This window comes from Zalophus californianus, chromosome 17 (genome assembly GCF_009762305.2).
Source record: "Zalophus californianus isolate mZalCal1 chromosome 17, mZalCal1.pri.v2, whole genome shotgun sequence".
Classification (NCBI taxonomy): Eukaryota; Metazoa; Chordata; class Mammalia; order Carnivora; family Otariidae; genus Zalophus; species Zalophus californianus.
In genome coordinates, this window is record NC_045611.1 from 44,404,828 (window position 1) to 44,423,857 (window position 19,030).

The window sequence follows — 19,030 nt, forward strand, 5'->3', positions numbered from 1 at the left end:
TTTATTTGTCAGAGAGAGAACAAGCAGGGGAAGCAGCAGGCAGAGGGAGAAGCAGGCTCCCCACCGAGCAAGAAACCCATTGCGGGACTTGATCCTGGGACTCTGGGATCATGACCAGAGCTGAAGGCAGATGCTTAACCGACTGAGCCACCCAGCCATCCCTACAATGTGATGATTTTAAACATATATATATTATGAAATGATTACCACCATAAGGTTAGTTAACACCTCCATCCTCTCATATAATTACCTTTTTTATTTTTGTGGTGATAATGCTTAAGATCTAATCTCTTAACAACTTTCAAGTATATAATACACAGTATGGTTAACTATAGTCACCATACTGTACATTAAGTTCTCTAGAAATTACTCATCTTTTGTATTCTTTGACCGATATCTCTACATTTCTTCCACCCTCCTAACCCCTTGGCAATTACCATTCTACTCTCTCTTTCAATGAATTTGGTTTTTTAGATTTCACATGTAAGGGAGATCATACAATATTTGTCTTTCTCTGACTTTCACTTAGCATATGCCCTCAAGGTTCATCCGTTGCCACAAAAGGTATGACGTACTTCATTTTAAAGGCTGAATAATATTCCATTGCATATATATGCACATATTCTTCATTCATTCATCCATCAGTGGACACTTAGATTACTTCCATGTCTTGGCTGTTGTGAAGAATGCTACAATGAGTATGGGACTGCAGATATTTCTTCGATATCCTCATTTCCTCTGGATATCTCTATACTGCTGTTTTACTTGATTAGAAACAGTCATAATTCTGGAAGCAGAATCAAAATGACACATACCTAACTAGACACAGCGCTTCTCAATTATTCATTAATACCACTTACATAGTGATCTAATTTCACAGTCGTCGTGGAACACACAAAATCATGATAAATAAGAGTTCGTACAGTTTCCTTGATCTCATCCATTTTACAAAACCACAATCCCATGGACCTGACATAACTCCTCTAAGCCCATCTCATAATTCCACACAAGAATACCAAATCAATCTTAGAAACCACTTACTGAATCGTCACACTGAGTCTCAAACACAAGTCACTAACTAATCATTCTGCAAGGTTTATCAACTTCTTATAAAGATAAATATAAACTGACCTATTACCCAACATTTTTTTCTTCTAGGTATTTCCCCAGGAGAAATGGAAACATTTCAGCTTTATTCGTAACATATAAAACCTGGAAATACAACAAATGTTCACCAAGAGAAAAATGAATGAACAAATTGTGGCATATTCACACAATTGAATGCTGTCCATAAATAAAAATGAACTACACAACATTAATAAAGCTTACAAAACTAGGATGTGCAAAAGGAGACATATGTGATTGCAGAACTGACAAAACTAAATTACGGCGACGTATCCCAGAACTATGGCGGTCTGTTGTGAGACTGACTGGAAAAGGACACCAGAGAACTTCCTGGCAGTGATTGTATAAAACCCGCACCAGGGCAGGCATACACATACTGAGCGTGTGCTCAGTGCCAGATGACATTCTAGGTGCTGGGGCTTTCTCAAGGGGCAAAACTGACAACAAAACTTGTCACTCTCTGGTTCACGACCACGGACCTGGGGTCCCGCACATACAGGCCTGAGCGAAGAGAAGCCTCGACAGGCACCGGCTCCCAGTTCTCGCCTCAGCCATTTCCGCCCAACCTGCGGTGCCCGATCGCCCTCAGCACGGATTTCCGATTCCCTCCTTGGTCCTCCTCCACCAGGTTCCTGATTCCCTCTTTTCTCCTCAGCGCTCTGGGTTTAGGGATTCCGGTTCTCAGCCGGTCCTTCCCGACGCAGGCTTCTTCCGTCTTCCTCCTCGCCCCGCCTCCGGCAGGCTTCCGCTTCCCTTTTCCTTCTTTCCCCCACCCAGGTTTCCAATTACTTCCTCGGCTGGGGCTCTAATTCAACCCAGAGGAACCCTCGCTCCCAAAAAATCATCACCTGGCTCTTCGGCGTCTGAAGAACCGCCAGCGGCGGCCCTCCTCCGCCCAGGAGGAGCGACCCGCCCACCCTGGAACTCCCAGGAGTCTCCGGGGCGTGGCGCGGGCTTTGCGACCGCTGCCCTCCCCTTTGCGCTCGAAAACTTGGACGTTTTCAGTGTTGGACTACGTTTCCCACAGGCCCCAGGGCTACGAATGAACTTCGACTTCTGTTCCCCTTCCGGTATCGTCGTGGTTATTGGGGCATGCCTGGTGAGTTGAGGTGACCCCGCTCGGGTTGCGGGAGGGGCTCGCGGTGTGGAGGCCCTAAGCCCCGGGGGCGCGGGGTGGGGCAGGTGGAGCCAAGGGGCTCGTCCCAGTGTTTGCGTGAACCCCGGACGACGTTGGTTTCCGGTGCTTTGTGACGAGTTCATTGTGGGGTGTTAGTGCACGCGCGCGCATGCGTGTGAGTGAGCGTGTGTGACGGGCCCTGGAGTGCCCATACTGGTATACTGTTGGGCTAGTGGGACTATCAGTACATTGTCTGCGTTGATGTGGGTTTCTAATACTGTGACCGAGTAATCTCTGACAGCTCGGTTGTACTGACTGTAAGTTTGAACTAAGTGGGTGTGGGACAGAGGGAACGTTGGTGAACTGAGTGTTGCCCACCCAGGATCCACTCTTAAGTTCCATGGTTCCTTGGAACGTGTTTCCTTGAATTCTCTTTTCTTACACCCTAGGGCCAGTTTGATCTAGCTATAGAGAAATAGACATCAGAGGGGAAGTCATTGATGTCAGGCCTAGAATGAAAGTTCCAAGCAGGAAAGTACACCTCAGTCATGGGATGAGAATTTAGGCTTGCACTTGACTTCAAGACAGACTTCTGGGAATACATGAGGGGAGGGTCACAGGGTAAAGGATTTCTTGTTGGGCGAACCTCTTTTGGATACACTCTGGAGGGCATTTACGTGTTTCAGAACCACACGTGTGCCCCCTAGAGACTGCTGTGAACTTATTTAGATTCCAGCGCTGGTTAGAGGTGATGCTGACCTTTTTCTCTGATACTGGTAAAAGTCAGCAGTATCCTAGTTACCTCTTACTTCCACCTGGATGTATTTGTGATGGGTAATGGGTTATGTCTGATGGTGGACAGTGTGTTCTTATTTAGCCTGTCCAGAGTCTCAAGAGTTTCTTCTTGGTCCTGTAGTTCTGCAAGAGAAGCCCCCTGAAGTGGAGGAGAGCGTTGCCACTTAAAAACCCATTCAAGGTCAGTTCATGTTTACTTTTTGTTCTGTCATGTATATTTGTTTTACACAACATTGAATATTTGCTGTCGTTCTAAATTGTAAGACCTAATTGTGAGCTGTCCATTTACCTGGTCCCCAGGTTGCCCCTTCCCAATTAATAACAGGACCATAGGGATGGGTCCCTGTCTCTTCCAGTGCCTTTCCAAATACCCTTTTTCTTCCCAGTTAATATTCACATTACTATTGGTAATTATTCAGTTTCCCCATGTGCTCTTTTCTTTCCAAAGGATGGTACAGAAATAGAACTAGTTGAACTCTTCAAGGATAAACTAAGAACTTATTTTAGAATGTGTTTTGTCAAGGAAGAGACTAGTGGTTAGGTAGAATAAAACACCAGATACCTTTAATCTTATTCAGAGACTTGATTTTCAAACAAAGCAAGGTAGGAAATGGTTTGATTGGTTTCAGTCAGTAAGACATTTTAGGAGTAGGAATATGATTGGAGTTTTGTGAAGAGAGGTCTTTGTGAGCAAGGGCGGGGAGTTTTTCCTGAAGAGTCCATGAGGAGATTTGAATGGTGACTAAGTCTTGAGATTTGGCAGTATGACTCTCTTTCAGACCACACAGTGGTACAGACTGTGAGAGGCAGCATGATATAATGGTAATTGAGTCTAAAGCAGCACCTTCTGATGGAAATACAATGTAAGTCACTTGTGTAACTTATTTTTTTTATTTTTTATTTATTTTATCCTTAAAATGAGGCCTTTATTTTTTTTTAATTTTTTTATTAATAAACAATGTATTACTTGTTTCAGGGGTACAGGTCTGATTCATCAGTCTTACACAATTCACAGTGCTCACCATAGTGCATCACTCAGCCACCCCATCCTTCCCATCCCCCTCCACTCCAGCAACCCTCAGTTTGTTTCCTGAAATTAATAGTCTGTTATGGTTTGTCTCCATCTCTGGTTTCGTTTGTTTCATTTTTTTCCTCCCTTCCCTAATGATCCTCTGTCTTGTTTCTCAAAATCCTCATATCAGTGAGATCACATGATACTTATCTTTCTCTTATAGACTTATTTTGCTTAGTATAATACCCTCTGGCTCCATCTACGTCGTTGCAAATGGCAAGATTTCATTTTTTTATGGCTACATAATATTCCATATCTTCTTTATCCATTCATCTGTTGATGGACATCTAGGCTCTTTCCATAGTTTGGCTATTGTGGACATTGCTGCTATAAACATTGGGGTGCATATGCCCCTTCAGATCACTACATTTGTATCTTTGGGGTAAATACCCAGTAGTGCAATTGCTGGGTTGTAGGGTACCTCTATTTTCAACTTTTTGAGGAACCTCCATACTGTTTTCCAGAGTTAGCCACTTGCATAATTTAAAAATTTCTTTTGTACACATTTTAAAAAGTTAAAAGAAACAGTCGAAATTAAGCTGGATAATACAATTTTATTTTAATTTAATTTTTTTATTTTAACCAATATATCTGAAATATCATTTCAACATGTAATAATATAAATAAGTTGAAATATTTTATTTAATTTTTTTATGATTTTATTTATTTATTCGACAGATAGATAGAGCACAAGTAGGCAGACTGGCAGGCAGAGGGAGAGGGAGAAGCAGGCTCTCCACTGAGCAGGGAGCCGGACGTGGGGCTTGATCCCAGGACCCCAGGATCATGACCTGAGCCAAAGACAGCCGCTTAACCAACTGAGCCACCCAGGCGCCCCAAGTTGAAATATTTTAAATTCCTATTTCATACTGTGTTTCAAGATCTGCTACATATTTTACTGTTATAGCACTTCTCAGTTTGAATGCTAAATTTTCAGTGGTTATGGTGAAATGTAGTTATACCAAAAGAATAAAGTTGTGTTTAACTGAAAAACATTTTATATTGCTTTTGTATTTGAATTAAAAATTAAAATAAAATTGAAAATTCAGTTCCTTGTTCAGTCTAGCCACATTTCAAGGAGGTCAGTAGTTATTAATCTTTACATTTTATAATCTTTTGTTGTAAAATGTAGATAACGATCATATTAATGCCTTACAGTTTTTATAAGGATTGTATACATTATTCTGGGCACAGCCCTAGAGCACTTAATAACAGCCTTGCATTTAACAAATCCTCAAGAAACAAAACTGTTGTTATGTGAAGATTCAAGAAACAAAACTGTTGTTATGTGAAGATTCTAAGTATTCACCATAAATTTTCTATAAATCAAGAACAATGAAAATATAAAATTAATTTTGATGAGCATTTAAAAGGAATCTTTGAAAATCAGATTTGCTAACATCCTAGAATAGAACTTCTTAACCTAGGGATGCCTGGGTGGCTCAGTCGGTTAAGGGAATGATGCCTTTGGCCCAGGTCATGATCCCCAGGAGCGTGGGGCTCCCTGCTCAGCGGGGAGTCCGCTTCTCCCTTTTCCTCTGCCTCTCCCCCCAGCTCCTGTTCATTCTCTCTCTCAAAAATAAATTGGAAAAACAAACAAACAACCCAGCAAACTTCTTAACCTAAGGCAAATTGACTCCATTTTAGTTCTCACAGGGACCACAAATCTCTTGAAATTCTATTCAAAATCATTCTATATAATGCCTAACATTTTTTATTTTTTTGGGTTATTTTGTTTGCAGAGTATCTTTAATTTCATGGGGTTATATGAAACATATATGAAAGCTTAAAAACTAATCACATTACATAAATGTGATGTAATACCATACAGGTAAGAGCAACTGTGTAGTCTTAGAAAAGGAAAATGACATTAATATTATATAATATATTTACATAAGAAAAAGAATACTCCAAATTGTTAGTATTGTATATGAATCAGTTTTACTAAAATTGCATTTGTAAGCAATCTTGTAAGAATATATCTGAAATATTACTTATTGAATAATAAAGGAATGAAGACATGTATAATAAGCACATACTCTGTACAAAACACATTTCTGCCTCATTTACACGTTTTATTTAGTTTTTTTAACAAAATTCAGGAAAATTGAACCAAAATTCAAATAAATTTGAAGATCTAATTGGCTTTATTTTCTGATTTCATGAATCAGGTAGCACCCCATCTAACAAATAGTGGGAACTCCATTGAGCTAAACAAAGGGAAGGTTTTAAAAGGCAGAAGAGGGCATTAAAAAATAGATTTATTAGCAAGGAATGCATTGTTTAAGCAGAGTTAACCTCCTAAAGGGAGCTGAAGGGGTCTATCAGTAAATTTCCTCCTATTGACAGAAAATTCCATGTTAAAAGTTTACATTCCTTGGCGTTGCAACTGCTGTTAGGTTAGGTATTAAGTCTTGGCTTACTGACTTGGGGCCTTAACCTAATTGATACTATTTTGGGTCTGTGGTTTTCTTTTTGACTACTCCCCTCCTTTGATCAGCTTAACTGAGAGATCAAAATTTAAAGCATTAACACAACTCAGCTACTACTCTTTAGTTCTTGGAGCTTTTGTTGATTCTTTGTGCGGCATTCACAGGTCATGACTTTTGGCTTTATCTCTGTGATATTCACAGGTTACAAAGTTTTTAAGTCAGTCATCCTTTTTTTCCTTTCTGACATTCCAGTCTAAGATCATTTGACTAGTGGTTAGTGGCTGCAAACATGCACTTAATGCTTTTGAGAGAATATAAAACACCAGGGAGATTATTATGATGACTATAAACAGGATAATTTCCAAAGTTTGGAGTGCACTTTGAAACCATGGTCCCCAAGACCCAAACAAATCAAACTCAAATAAGTCAAAGACTCCTGTGGAAGGCATCATCTTTTTAAGTCAAGTGGCTTTTTTGTGATTTTATGTAATTGATTTTCTGCTTCCCCAGGAGTATTAATCTAGGTGTAGCAGGTAGTGTTGTACATAGCACAGATACCTCCTTGCTCAGCTAAAAGATAATTAAAAGTAATGCTATTATCAAGAACAACTTTGTCCAGGGCAACCCTCTTGGGTCCCCTCCCTCTTTGGGAGCTTTGTACTATCACCTTGCTATTGCTCAATAAACCTTACTTTGCTGTCCACCCCCCGAACCCCCCCCCCCCGCCAAAAAAAGAACAACTTTGTCCTGAGAGTCTAAAGGTCTTTGTTGGGCAGTTATTGCGTTAGCAGCAGATTCTGCAAAAATTTCAAGAACTAAGAAGTTAGCTTCATTTACATTGATCCCTAATCACTAAGGATAGGGACCTGTGAAAACAAGTGAATCTTGAGTCATGAATGCTTCCTTGTAAATCCTTTATAACTTGATGATGTAAATTCAGATGTCAACCAATGAGATGTCTTATTTTGCTTATGAAAAGTTAGGGGCACAGTTAGATTTTTCTCCTCTCCTGAAATAAAAGGTTCTAAATTCCAAAGGTTACTCCCTACCCCTTAGTAATAGCCTGAGAGATAAAGATGAGGGTGTTATCTTTCTAGGCCAATGCCAAAGGAAAGAAAATGAATAGAAGGAGAAAGGGTTTCATGCGTAGTTAAAGTACGAAGTTTTGATCCATAATCTTGGGTGAAAGCAGTGAATCTTGATGTCAGGTACTTCTCTTCCTTGTTAATTTGATTTATAAATCTCCAGCATCTGTATGAGATCAGGTGTCATGTGGAACCTTCTTTGGTTGTGTGATATGTACCCAAGGCTCAATAACCTAGTTTTGCAGCAGTGTCAGTGGTGAGGAGCCCTTGGTAAGTAAGGCCCTCTTTACAACTGGCTTAAGGGCTGTCTTTTTCTGATGATTGTTGCAGAATATCCAGTTACCAGGCTCTATACTGACCAACCACACCCTTTGAACTGGGATCCAGGAAGGCTTCTTTACCTATTGATGATAAACTTGAGCATAAGACATTAGAGACTTAGAGTAGCTGGTCATACTAGCATGAAACAATAAAGCATCAGCAGAAGGTTATATAATGCTGGAATTTCAAGAAGTTTGTAAGGTCTTTGTTAAGGCTCATAGGATTTGTCCAATGAAGTGGATGCCCCGATCACAGATCACTGCAGATCGTGGAATGTATACAAGTGGGAAACACACTTGTTAATAATATTTTTCTTTGCTACTTTGACGCCTTGTAACATGTGAAGGCTTTAAGAGAAAACATGTACAATAACAATCCACACTGACTGGCAGCTGAATGAATAATTGCAAGTGTTCAGAGGGTCCAGAGGGAGGGGATTCAGGCCCCTGGGGACGAGAATAGTTTTTCCAGGATTATGGACCTGACAGATCAGGCACTGGCAGATTGTTTTTGCAGTTTTGCAGATGTCTCCCCACCAGTGTCTTACTTATAATGAGTCATCTTAAATGCACTGTGGTAGGTAAAGGAAAGCAAAAGACAAAATAGAGGGTTTGTCAAGGAGTAGGGAAAAACCAAGCAGCTGTTTTGGGTTTCCCATACCACTAACTGTTCCTTTAATTTACAGCCATTGTTTACCCATCTTGATTGCTTTGATTTCGGAGGAAACTGCTGCTGTGTTACAAGTACATCAGGATGGCAACAGTGTGGCAGTGAGGGGCCATTTTTGCAAAAGCAGAATTGACTTTATCCGTATGTGTCATCATCTTTATGATTGTGCTGCTGCTATCTTTGATGAAAGCCAGCTTGATCACATATTAAAATTTCTTTCCAAAGATTGTTTTCTGACAAATCTTCTACTTTCTTTTTTACATTTATATATTGCCTTATGTTTTCCCTCTTTAAATAACCAGCCTCACTTGAGGACAAAACTACTTTCTTTTCCTTAATAAAAATCTATTTCCATTCCTTAATGCTTTTTCTTAGCAAAAACACACATCTTTCTTTGCATACAGAGTTGTTTCCCTTATTCTTTTCGGTAGTCTTAATTATATTTATTAGCATTCTTAACTCTTAGAAACCTTAATTTCTAGTGAAAATTTAGTAAGCAAATGTGAACTGTCTGGTATACCAGCAATCTAGATTTGCAAATTTATGAACATATCACATAAATTCTAGAGGCATACACTTTTGTGTTTCATGCTTTTCATACTCTTACTATGGTCTTTCCTTTCCACTCAAAGATTCCCTTTAATATTTCTTAAAGGGCTGGTTAAGTGGTCATGAACTGCTTTCGTTTTTGTTTGTCTGAGAAACTCTCTCTCTCCTTCGATTCTGAATGATAGCCTTGCTAGGTAGAGTATTCTTGGCTGCAGATTTTTTCCCTTTCTGCATTTTGAATATTATCATGCCACACTGCAATGTTTCTGCTGAAAAATCCACTGATAGCCTTGTGTGTGTATGTACAATTACCCTTGTGTGTAATTGTCTTTTCTCTTGCTTTTACTTTTTCTTTATCACTACTTTTTGCCATTTTAATTATTATGTATCTTGGTGTGAATCTCCTTGTGGTGATTTTTTTGGGGGATCTCTGTGCCTCCTGGATCTGGGTATCTGTTTCCTTCCCGAGATTACAGAAGTTTTCAGATATTATTTCTTCAAATAAATTTTCTGCCCTGTGTTCTCCTCTTCTGCGATTCCTATAATGTGAATGTTATTACGCTTGGTGGAGTTGCTGAGTTCCCTTGTCTATTCTCATTTTGCATAATTTTTTCTCTCACTTGCTTAGCTTGATTTCTTTCCATTACTCTGTCTTCCAGGTCATTAATTTGTTCCTCTGTTTCCTCTAGCCTACTATGTATTCCATCAAGTGTATTTTCAATTTCAATTATTGTGTTTTTCATCTCTGATTGGTTCTTTTTTATCTGTGTATTAAGAGTCTCGTTGAGGTCCTGCATGCTTCTCAAGTGCAGTGAATCTTTATGATCCTTACTTTAAATTTACTGTCAGGTATATTACTTATCTCCATTTTGCTTAGGTTTATTGCTATACTTTTTTTTGGTTCTTTCATTTGGTCATATTCCTCTGTGGGCTCATTTTGCCTACTCTGTGTCGGTTTTGTGTGTGATGAAAGTCAGCTGTGTCGCTTTCTCTTGAAAGTAGTGGGTGCAGCATAAGCACTTTTAACAAAGCGGTGCTGGTCGTGTTCCACGGGGACCTGCAGCCACGGTAGAGACCAGGGCAGCTGGACCGCTCTGCGGAGTCACTCAGGTCAGGGGTGCCATTGTACCAGGGTGCCCACATCCTCCACAAGAGGTCAGAAGATGCGGTATCTGCGCCAGTCTTCTTGGGGAAGGGCCCCACGGCGCAGGGACTGAGACAGGCCCGGCCGGGGGGGTGGGGCAGGGCATGGTGTAAGCAAATTAGGTAGCAAATGCCTGCATTGCCCGGGTTCCCACAGTGCTGGGCCCAGGGGAAGGAAACGGCATCTGCCAGCTCCTTTGTTCCTGGAAAAGTACCCCCATGAACTCTGAGATTAATAACTTGTCGACCACTGAGAGTCGGGGACCTGGGGTGGCGAAGGAACTGAGAAAAAGAGACGACAGTATAGCGAGGCACAGGGGACCCCGAGCAAACAGCCCGAGGTGCCAAGGTTTATTTTCCATGCTCTTATATACCTTTTACAGCAGGGGCGTAGTAAGGCACATTCCTCCATGTATACAGGATTAGTCAAGCACTTAAGAATCTTTAAAACAGAATAAAGGAACAAAGAGGGAAGTGCCCAGTGTGCTGTTTACAGGACAAGGGAACAAAGGAGAGTGCACAGTGTGCTGTTTACAGCTGGCTTCCTATCTACAAAACATCTGCTGTACTTTAGAACTGACCACACACGTCCCAAGGGCATTTCACTCTGATCCTTTCGGGTTATTTTTAACCCTGCAATCTCGAGTTTTCTCAGAGATCTCGGAGTCAGAGCGAACACGCACCAGTGGTGGTTGTGGCGTTCTGTTTCCCACAATAACTTACTGTCCCTCGTGTATTACCCAGGCCTTTCTCAAACTGCTGCTTCTAAGCCATACTTCAGTGGGCAGTCTGTTGTACTGACTCTAATTTAAGGACAGGGACTCAGCTTCATATCACCCTCTGGCCTTTCCCAGCAGTGAGCTTGCTGATTTTTAAAGTTCCAGGCTTCAAGTACTACTGGTTGTAAGAACTCATGAAATTTGGCCCCCTGACTTTCAAAGCCAAACGGTGTGGGGATTCATCTTCCCTGTTCAGGCTCCCTGGTGTGATAGTCTGTTTCTTGCCCTTCTGTGCATCTGCAGCTCCCTCCTTCCAGCATCTGTCCTGCAGGGTTTAGCTTCCCACTGCATCTCTGCCCTTCCTGCCCTCTTCAGTGTGGCCTCTTCTCTACATTTAGTTGTGGAGTTTGTTCTGCCAATCATCAGGTCGTTTTCAGGGTTATTTGCACTGATGTGTGACCTAGTTATATCTGTGGGATGAGGTGAGATTAGGATCCTCCTACTCCACCATCTTTCCTGGAAGTCTTCCCTAAGCTGTTACCTTTTTGTTGACAGATTTTGTAAGAGATAATATGAACTTACTTAGCTAGTAAACTCAGGTAGAATAAAAGTTTTATATTTAATGCTAATTTTAAAGACATGCCTGTTAATTAAACATCAACCTTAAATTAGCTTTCAAATAGAATATTTCCTCAGATAACATAAACTTGAAAAGCATTTGGGTTAGTTTCTCTCTTTCTGAGTGTTACAGAATGGCCTATAGTTTCAAGTGCTTCACTTGAATAGGGCTTTTACAAATTAATTTTAGTGATACCCTCTGGAGGTAGAATATCTCATATACATCCATATACATTTACAGCTGTATACGGACACAGACACAAATGCACGGATCAAAGACCATATAGTTAAAATATTTGTGGAGACGATTTTTAAGATTTGTTTTTGTCCCTGGAATTAATCTTAAAGAGGTTATACCAAATTTGGGTACAAGAGTCCTTTTTGCAGTTTGTATTTTTTTTTTTAAAGATTTTGTTTATTTATTTGACAGAGAGAGACACAGCAAGAGAGGGACCACAAGCAGGGGGAATGGGAGAGGGAGAAGCAGGCTTCCCGCCGAGCAGGGAGCCCAATGTGGGGCTCGATCCCAGGACCCTGGGACCATGACCTGAGCCGAAGGCAGATGCCTAATGACTGAGCCACCCAGGCGCCACCAGCAGTTTGTATTTTTAAAAAGTCTCTTTCCCTTTTTATTTCTTTTAATCTCAGGTTTACATTTCAAAGGTATGATAAGAGATGTAACTTCTAGGGACAGAGAATATAAGTGCTTCCAAGAAGGACTTTGGTTTCCTAAGGCCAATAATTTACAAGCCTTTTGAGATAAACAAGGGAAGTTTTGAAATTGGTAAAGGATTAGGTGAATTTTGAATTGCCTTTAAAGCTGACTTTTGGGGCACCAGGGTGGCTTAGTCAGTTAAGCATCTGCCTTCGGCTCAGATGAGGATCCCAGGGTTCTGGGATCAAGCCCTGCATCAGGCTCCTTGCTCAGCAGGGAGTCTGTTTCTCCCTCTCCCTTTACCCCTCTCCCCTGCTCGTGCTCTCTCTCACTCGCTTTCTGTCTGTCTCTCAAATAAATAAATAAAATCTTTAAAAAAAATAAAGTTGACTTTTGAAGTGCAAAGGATTTGTAAGGATAGTTGCTCTCAGTTGAGGGAATTGGGTTGTTACTTAAATCAACATTATAGGTTGGTCCACCTATCCAACTATATTATCCTCAATTTGCTTCTTTCTTTATGGGTAGATCTAATTTTAAATATTTGTGGCAGTATGCATAACCTGCCTTGGGTCTAAGATGGGTCCTCAAAGAGCATGTAAAGGATATTACCTTCCCAAAATCCAGAGTTACTCCCAAAGATAGCCAAGCGTAAGAACCAACAACCTGCACATCCCAGACAGGCAGAAAGCCAAGCCCAGTCACACACAACTAGATAAGAAGGCAGCAGCTATCCCTGGGAGACAAAGGATCAATATAGTGGATTTGGATTTGGAAAGGAAGAGACAATGTGAAATTTTATTTTCCTTTGAACTTGGCATTACAGATAGTGATTCAGAGGAACTGATTCTGGTAAGAATTTTCTTTACTGGCTCCTGCCAGTTTTTCTAGGATCCACTCTGCAGGCTCTGATATCTACCAGAGTTTCCCTTGGCTGTTTAAAGGAAAATGTGGAAGTTTACCAGAAAATCCCTCAGTTTTGTCAACTCGGGGAGGGGCCCTCCTTTGAAGGTGGTATGGGGGTGCCTGTAAGGCCATTAACTTGGCAGACTTTTGTTTATGGTTATGTAGTCTTCAGAGTGGATAAACAATTCAGAAGATTAGTAGAATGAGTACTCAAAGGAGGATAGAGAGGAGCAGTAGTTATGTCTTACAATCTTTTGTTGTAGATACCTCTTACATATTTAATTTTTCTCCAGCCTTCTTCAGCCTAATCTTTTAATGACACTATTTTGGAATTTTTAAACCTTTTGGAGGCTTCTCTTTGTCAATTCTGTTTAATTTGGGAAGCCTTGCTTTCAAGTGCACTTACATGATCTTACCCAATTGGATTGTTCCCCGTCATGACCTTGGTATTTCTACATTTTATTTCCCATGAGGGCTGACAGCAGTTCAGTAGGACCCTAACCACAAATGGAATTAACCCACATTTCTGCCCAGCCATGTCTAGTTGCAAATGGGGTACAACTCACATTTCTGTCCAGCCTTAGCCTGGAGCCCCCAACTTGATGGTTACCAAGCCAAATTCTTTAGGACACAAAACAAGCAGGTAGATTTTTATAGCTTCCAGGACCATAGATCTTAGATATAAAATAAGCAAGTGTCTGGGGCGCCTGGGTGACTCAGTCGGTTAAGCATCTGCCTTCGGTTCAGGTCATGATCCCCAGGTCCTGGGATCGAGCCCCACATCAATCTCTCCACTCAGCAGGGAGCCTGCTTCTCCTTCTCCCTCTGCCTGTTGCTCTCCCTGCTTGTGTTCTCTCTCTCTCTCTGTCAAATAAATAAATAAAATCTTATAAGCAAGTGTGCCAGAAGGTGGAATGCTTAACTCTTTGGAGTTTAAAGATCCCATTAACTAAGCCTTTATTTCCATAAACAAGACAAACCAGTGTGCATGTAACCAACATTGCACCGTTACCAACAGTAACCAAGAGATGTCATTGTGGGCTGACCAAGAGAGAGTTGTGTGTAGCACCAGGAATTTCCAGTGTGGACTAAACCAGCAGACTCCATTAATGGAGACTGCATATTAGAAATGGAGAAAGGTAGTAAATGGGGACTGTGGACTGGAACTGGCGAAGGGATTCCAACATGGAATTGCAGACTGAACCAAGGGCTAAGAAATAGTGCTGTTAGAGCCTCCTGTCAGTCTAGACCGACCTGTTCAACCTGGACTAAAAGCCAATTAGATCGGTAGCTCAAACGCAAAAAGAGCAGAGCTCAAACTAAGAGGGGACTTACCAGCAGGCTTTGGAAACCGCAAGACAGTGAATTTAGAAGGGTTCAAGGGCTGCCACACCTGTGTTCCTCATTTTCCCCAAATGCCAGTAGTTCTCTTTGAACTCTACTGCTGCCACCAGATGTGTTAAAAAAAAAAAACAAAATTCAAACAAGTAAACCTGAAAATTTAATTGGCTTTGTTTAACAATTCATGAATCAGGCAGCATTCCATCTAGCAAGTAAAGGGGAGCTCTGCTGAGCTAAACAAAACAACAGAAGTTTTTAAAGGTAGAGAGAGTGAACTAAAAAAGAAGAGAAAGGAATTTATTAATTCCTTTAATAATTCTTAACTAATAATTTGTTAAGCAGTTCATGCAAGGAATACACTGTTTATGTAAGGTGCTCTCCTAAGGGGTGAAGAAGCGGTATATCAGTAAATTTCCTAATCTTAGCCAGGAAGTTCCATGTTGACTGGTTAAAGTTTACATTGCTGGGGGTTGAAACTGCAGTTTGGTTAGGTACTAAGTCTTAGTTTACTGACCACAGGCCTTAACCTAACTGACGCCTATTTGGGCCTGTGGTTTTCTTTTTAACAATCTGAAAATGCTACCTCCCTGAATTTTGTTAATTCAGGTTTGTGAATAGTGAATGTGCTCTATTGCATTGCTGAGATACAGCAAAAGGATGTTCATAAGTTTACAGGAGTTATTTCAGTCACAGATATCCTTGGTGGTCCATTCATTTTGAAGGTCTTTTTGCTCACAGTGTTCTTAACAGAAAGAAAACTTGCCTCCAACTATTGAATCTGTTAAGTGGAAATAGCTTCTAATATGTTTCTGATGACGGAATTAATGCATGTTTGTTGCGAGATATGCAAATTTTAAGGAACCTGTAAAGAACAAACGTAGTAATTAGCCATACAGAAATAATCACTCTTGATAATTCAGTGTACCTTATTTTAAACTTTTTCTCTCTGGATGTGTGGTTTTGTTTAGTTTTGGAGATATAACTGACAAAGTACATATATTAATTTCAGGTGAATGTAATGATTCAATATTTGTATATACTGTGAAATGACCACCACTGTAAATCTAGATTAAATCTAGAATGACACAATAAATCTAAATTTTAAGATATACACTCTAAGCAACTTCCAAGTAGACAATACAGTATTATTAACTATAGTCACCATGCTGTACATGACATCCCCATGATTTATTTATTTTATAACTAGAAGTGTGTACCTTTTGAACATCTTTACCTCTTTTGTCTACCTCTCACTCCCTGCCTCTAGAAGCCACCCATTTGTTCTCTGTATCTATTAGTTTGGGTTTTTTGTTTTCGTTTTTAAGATTTCACATATCAGTGAGATCATGCGGCATTTGTCTTTTCCTAACTTATTTCACTTCCCATAATGCCCTCCGGGTCCATCCATGTTTCACAAATGGCAAGACTTTCTTCCTTTTTATAGCCAAATAATATTATATTCTATTATATATATTTGTGTGTGTGTGTCCCACATTTTCTTTATCCATTCGTTCATCTGTTGATGGACAATTAGGTTGTTTCCATGTCTTGGCTATTGTAAATAATGCTGCATGAACATGGGGGTGTATATATAGATATATAGATATATAGATATATAGATATATCTTTCAAGTTTCCTTCAGATAAATATCCAGAAGAGAAATTGCTGGATCCTATGGTAGTTCTATTCTTAACTTTTTGAGGAACCTCCATACTGTTTTCCATAGTGGCTGCACCACCAATTTACATTTCCATTAGCAGTGCACAAGGAAAGGTTTCCTTTTCTCTTCATCCTTCCCAACACTTTTATTTCTTGTCTTTTGGATAGTAGCCATTCTAAGAGGTGTGAAGTGATACGTCATTGTGGTTTTGATTTGCATTTCTCTGATGATTAGTGGTGTTGAACAACTTTTCATGCACCTATTGGCCATCTGCATGTCTTCTTTGGAAAATGTCTGCTCAGACTCTACCCATTTTTAATCAGATTGTTTTTTTGGCTGTTGAGTTGTAGTTCTTTATATATTTTAGATATTAACCCCTTATCAGATATATGATGTGCAAATATTTTTTCCCATTCAGTAGGTTACCTTTTCATTTTGTTGATGGTTTCCTTCGCTATGCAGAGGCATTTTAATTTGCTGTAGTCCCTCATTTATTTTTGTTTTTGTTGCTTTGCTTTTGGTGTCAGATCCAAAAAATCATGGCCCAAACCAATGTCAAGGAGATTACCCTCTATGTTTTCTTTTAGGAACTTTATGGTTTCAAGTGTTTTGTTCAGTTCCTTAATCCATTTTGAGTTGATTTTTGTATATGGTGTAAAATATGTTCCAGTTTCATTCTTTTGCATTTGGTTGTCCAGTTTTCCCAATACCATGTCTTAAAGAGACTGTTTTTGCCCCACTGTATATTCTTGGCTCCTTTGTCATAAATTAATTGACCATATATATGTGAGGTTTTTTTCTGGGCTCTGTTCTATTCCATTGACCAATGTGTCTCTTTTTATGTCACTATCATACTGTTTTGATTACTGTAACTTTGCAATACAGTTTAAAATAAAAAAACATGATGCCTCTAGCTTTGTTTCTCAAGATTCCTTTGGCTTCAAGGTCTTTTGTGGTTCCATACATTTTTTAAGGATTGTTTGTTGTATTTCTGTGGAAAATGTCATTGGAATTTTGATAGGGATGCGTTGAATCTATCTTTTGTGGTAGTCTAGATATTTTAGTTTAAATATTTTATTTATTTGTCAGAGAGAGCACAAGCAGGGGGAACGGCGGGCGGAGGGAGGAGGTGGCTCCAGGAGCCCTATACGGGACTTGATACCAGGATCCTGGGATCATGACCTGAGCCGAAGGCAGCCGCTTAACTGATTGAGCCATCCAGGCATCCCTGTAGTCTAGATATTTTAAGACTATTAATTTTTCTGGGGCACCTGAGTGGCTCAGTCAGTTAAGCATCTGCCTTCAGCTCAGGTCATGATCTCAGGGTCCTGGGATCAAGCCCTGCATTGGGCTCTCCGCTCAGCAGGGAGTCTGCTTCTCCCTCTCACTCTCCCTCTGTGCTCTCTCTCAAATAAAATATAAAAAAAACCCAAACAACTCAAAACAGTATTAATTCTTCCAATCCATGAGCATGGATTACCTTTCCATTTATGTCTTTCTCAATTTCTTTCATCAATGTCTTACAGTTTTCAGTGTACAGTTCCTTCGCCTTTTCAGCTAAATTTATTCCTAGGTACTTTATTATTTTGATGCAATTGTAATAGGGTTGTTTTAAAAATTTCTTTTTGATCATTATTAGCATATAGAAATGCAACCGATTTATGTATATTAATTTTGTATTTTGCACCTTTACTGAATTTATTAATTCGAAGAGTTTTGTTTTGTTTTTGGTGTAGTCTTTAGTGTTTTCTATAGATAATAGCATGTCTCTGCAAATAGTGACAGTTTGATGTCTTCCTTTCTGATTTGGATGCCTTTAATTTTTTTTCTTACCTAATTGCTCTGGCTAGAACTTCTAATACTGAATAAAAGTGGTAAGAGTGGGCATCCTTTCTTGTTCCTGATCTTGGAGGAAAAGCTTTCAGATTTTCACCATTGAGTATGATCTTAGCTATGTGTTTGTCTTATATGACATATATTATATTGAGGTATGTTCCCTCAGTACCCACTTTGTTGCATTTTTAACAAATCGATGTTAAGTGTTGTCATATGCTTTTTCTGCATCTATTGAGATGATGATCATGTGGCTTTTATCCTTAATTTTTTATCCTTTTACCCTTCATTTTGTTAATCCTTCATTGTTTGTCAATTGATTAATTTGTAGATATGGAAGCATCCTAGTATCCTTGGAATAAATCACACTTGATCATGGTATATGATCCTTTTAATATATTGTTGAATTCATTTTGCTATTTTGTTGAGGGTATTTGCAGCTGGGGTGTTTTTTTATTTTGTTCTGCCAACAGGAAATTTGGCACATGAATTTGCCACATAAAAGAGACAAAGTTACAGTTTTATCATACTTCTAGGCATGTAGTTTTAAGTAGATAGTGGCAGTGGTCACCATGTGATTTGACACATCTCAAAACTTTTGGAATTTCAATTACCAGGGGAACAGATTATGAATTAAGACTGCTATTCAGAATTCCATATTTTTTAGAGATGGTTTCTTTCATAGGACATAGGAATGATCTGGGAGATCCAGGTGTCATACATACATCATTATATACATTATACTTGAAAAGACAGATTGATAGAAACAGAAATAAGTATGCAGTAACTCCTGTGTTGGACACAGAAACAAGATTGAGCCTTTTATTATTATGCTCAGGTTGTCACTTATTAGATCAGATTCTTTGAGCTAGTTATATGTGTGTAGCTTTATGTGGAGGGCAAGAATATATGTCTTCCTTTGCTTTTTGAGAATCTTTGTGACAAATATTATTCATGAGGAAGAACTGAAATCTGAAGATTGGACACTGAAA

The 19,030-nt window shown here is 39.6% G+C and overlaps 1 protein-coding gene across 4 annotated transcripts in view; it reads left to right on the forward strand.

Annotated features, from left to right (window-relative positions):
* Positions 1–777: 777 nt before the first annotated feature.
* Positions 778–19,030, forward strand: part of ZNF260 (zinc finger protein 260) — a 123,877-nt gene continuing 105,624 nt past the window's right edge. The window contains exons 1-3 of one of the 4 annotated variants that reach the window (XM_027617831.2): positions 778–2,224; positions 3,159–3,218; positions 3,817–3,900. In XM_027617831.2, coding sequence (XP_027473632.2) covers positions 3,888–3,900 — 13 coding nt within the window. In that variant the 5' untranslated portion in view covers positions 778–2,224; positions 3,159–3,218; positions 3,817–3,887. Of the gene's footprint in view, positions 2,225–2,427; positions 2,560–3,158; positions 3,219–3,816; positions 3,901–19,030 lie in introns of those variants that run through there. The other 3 variants (XM_027617832.2, XM_027617833.2, XM_027617834.2) reach the window with 3 other exon arrangements.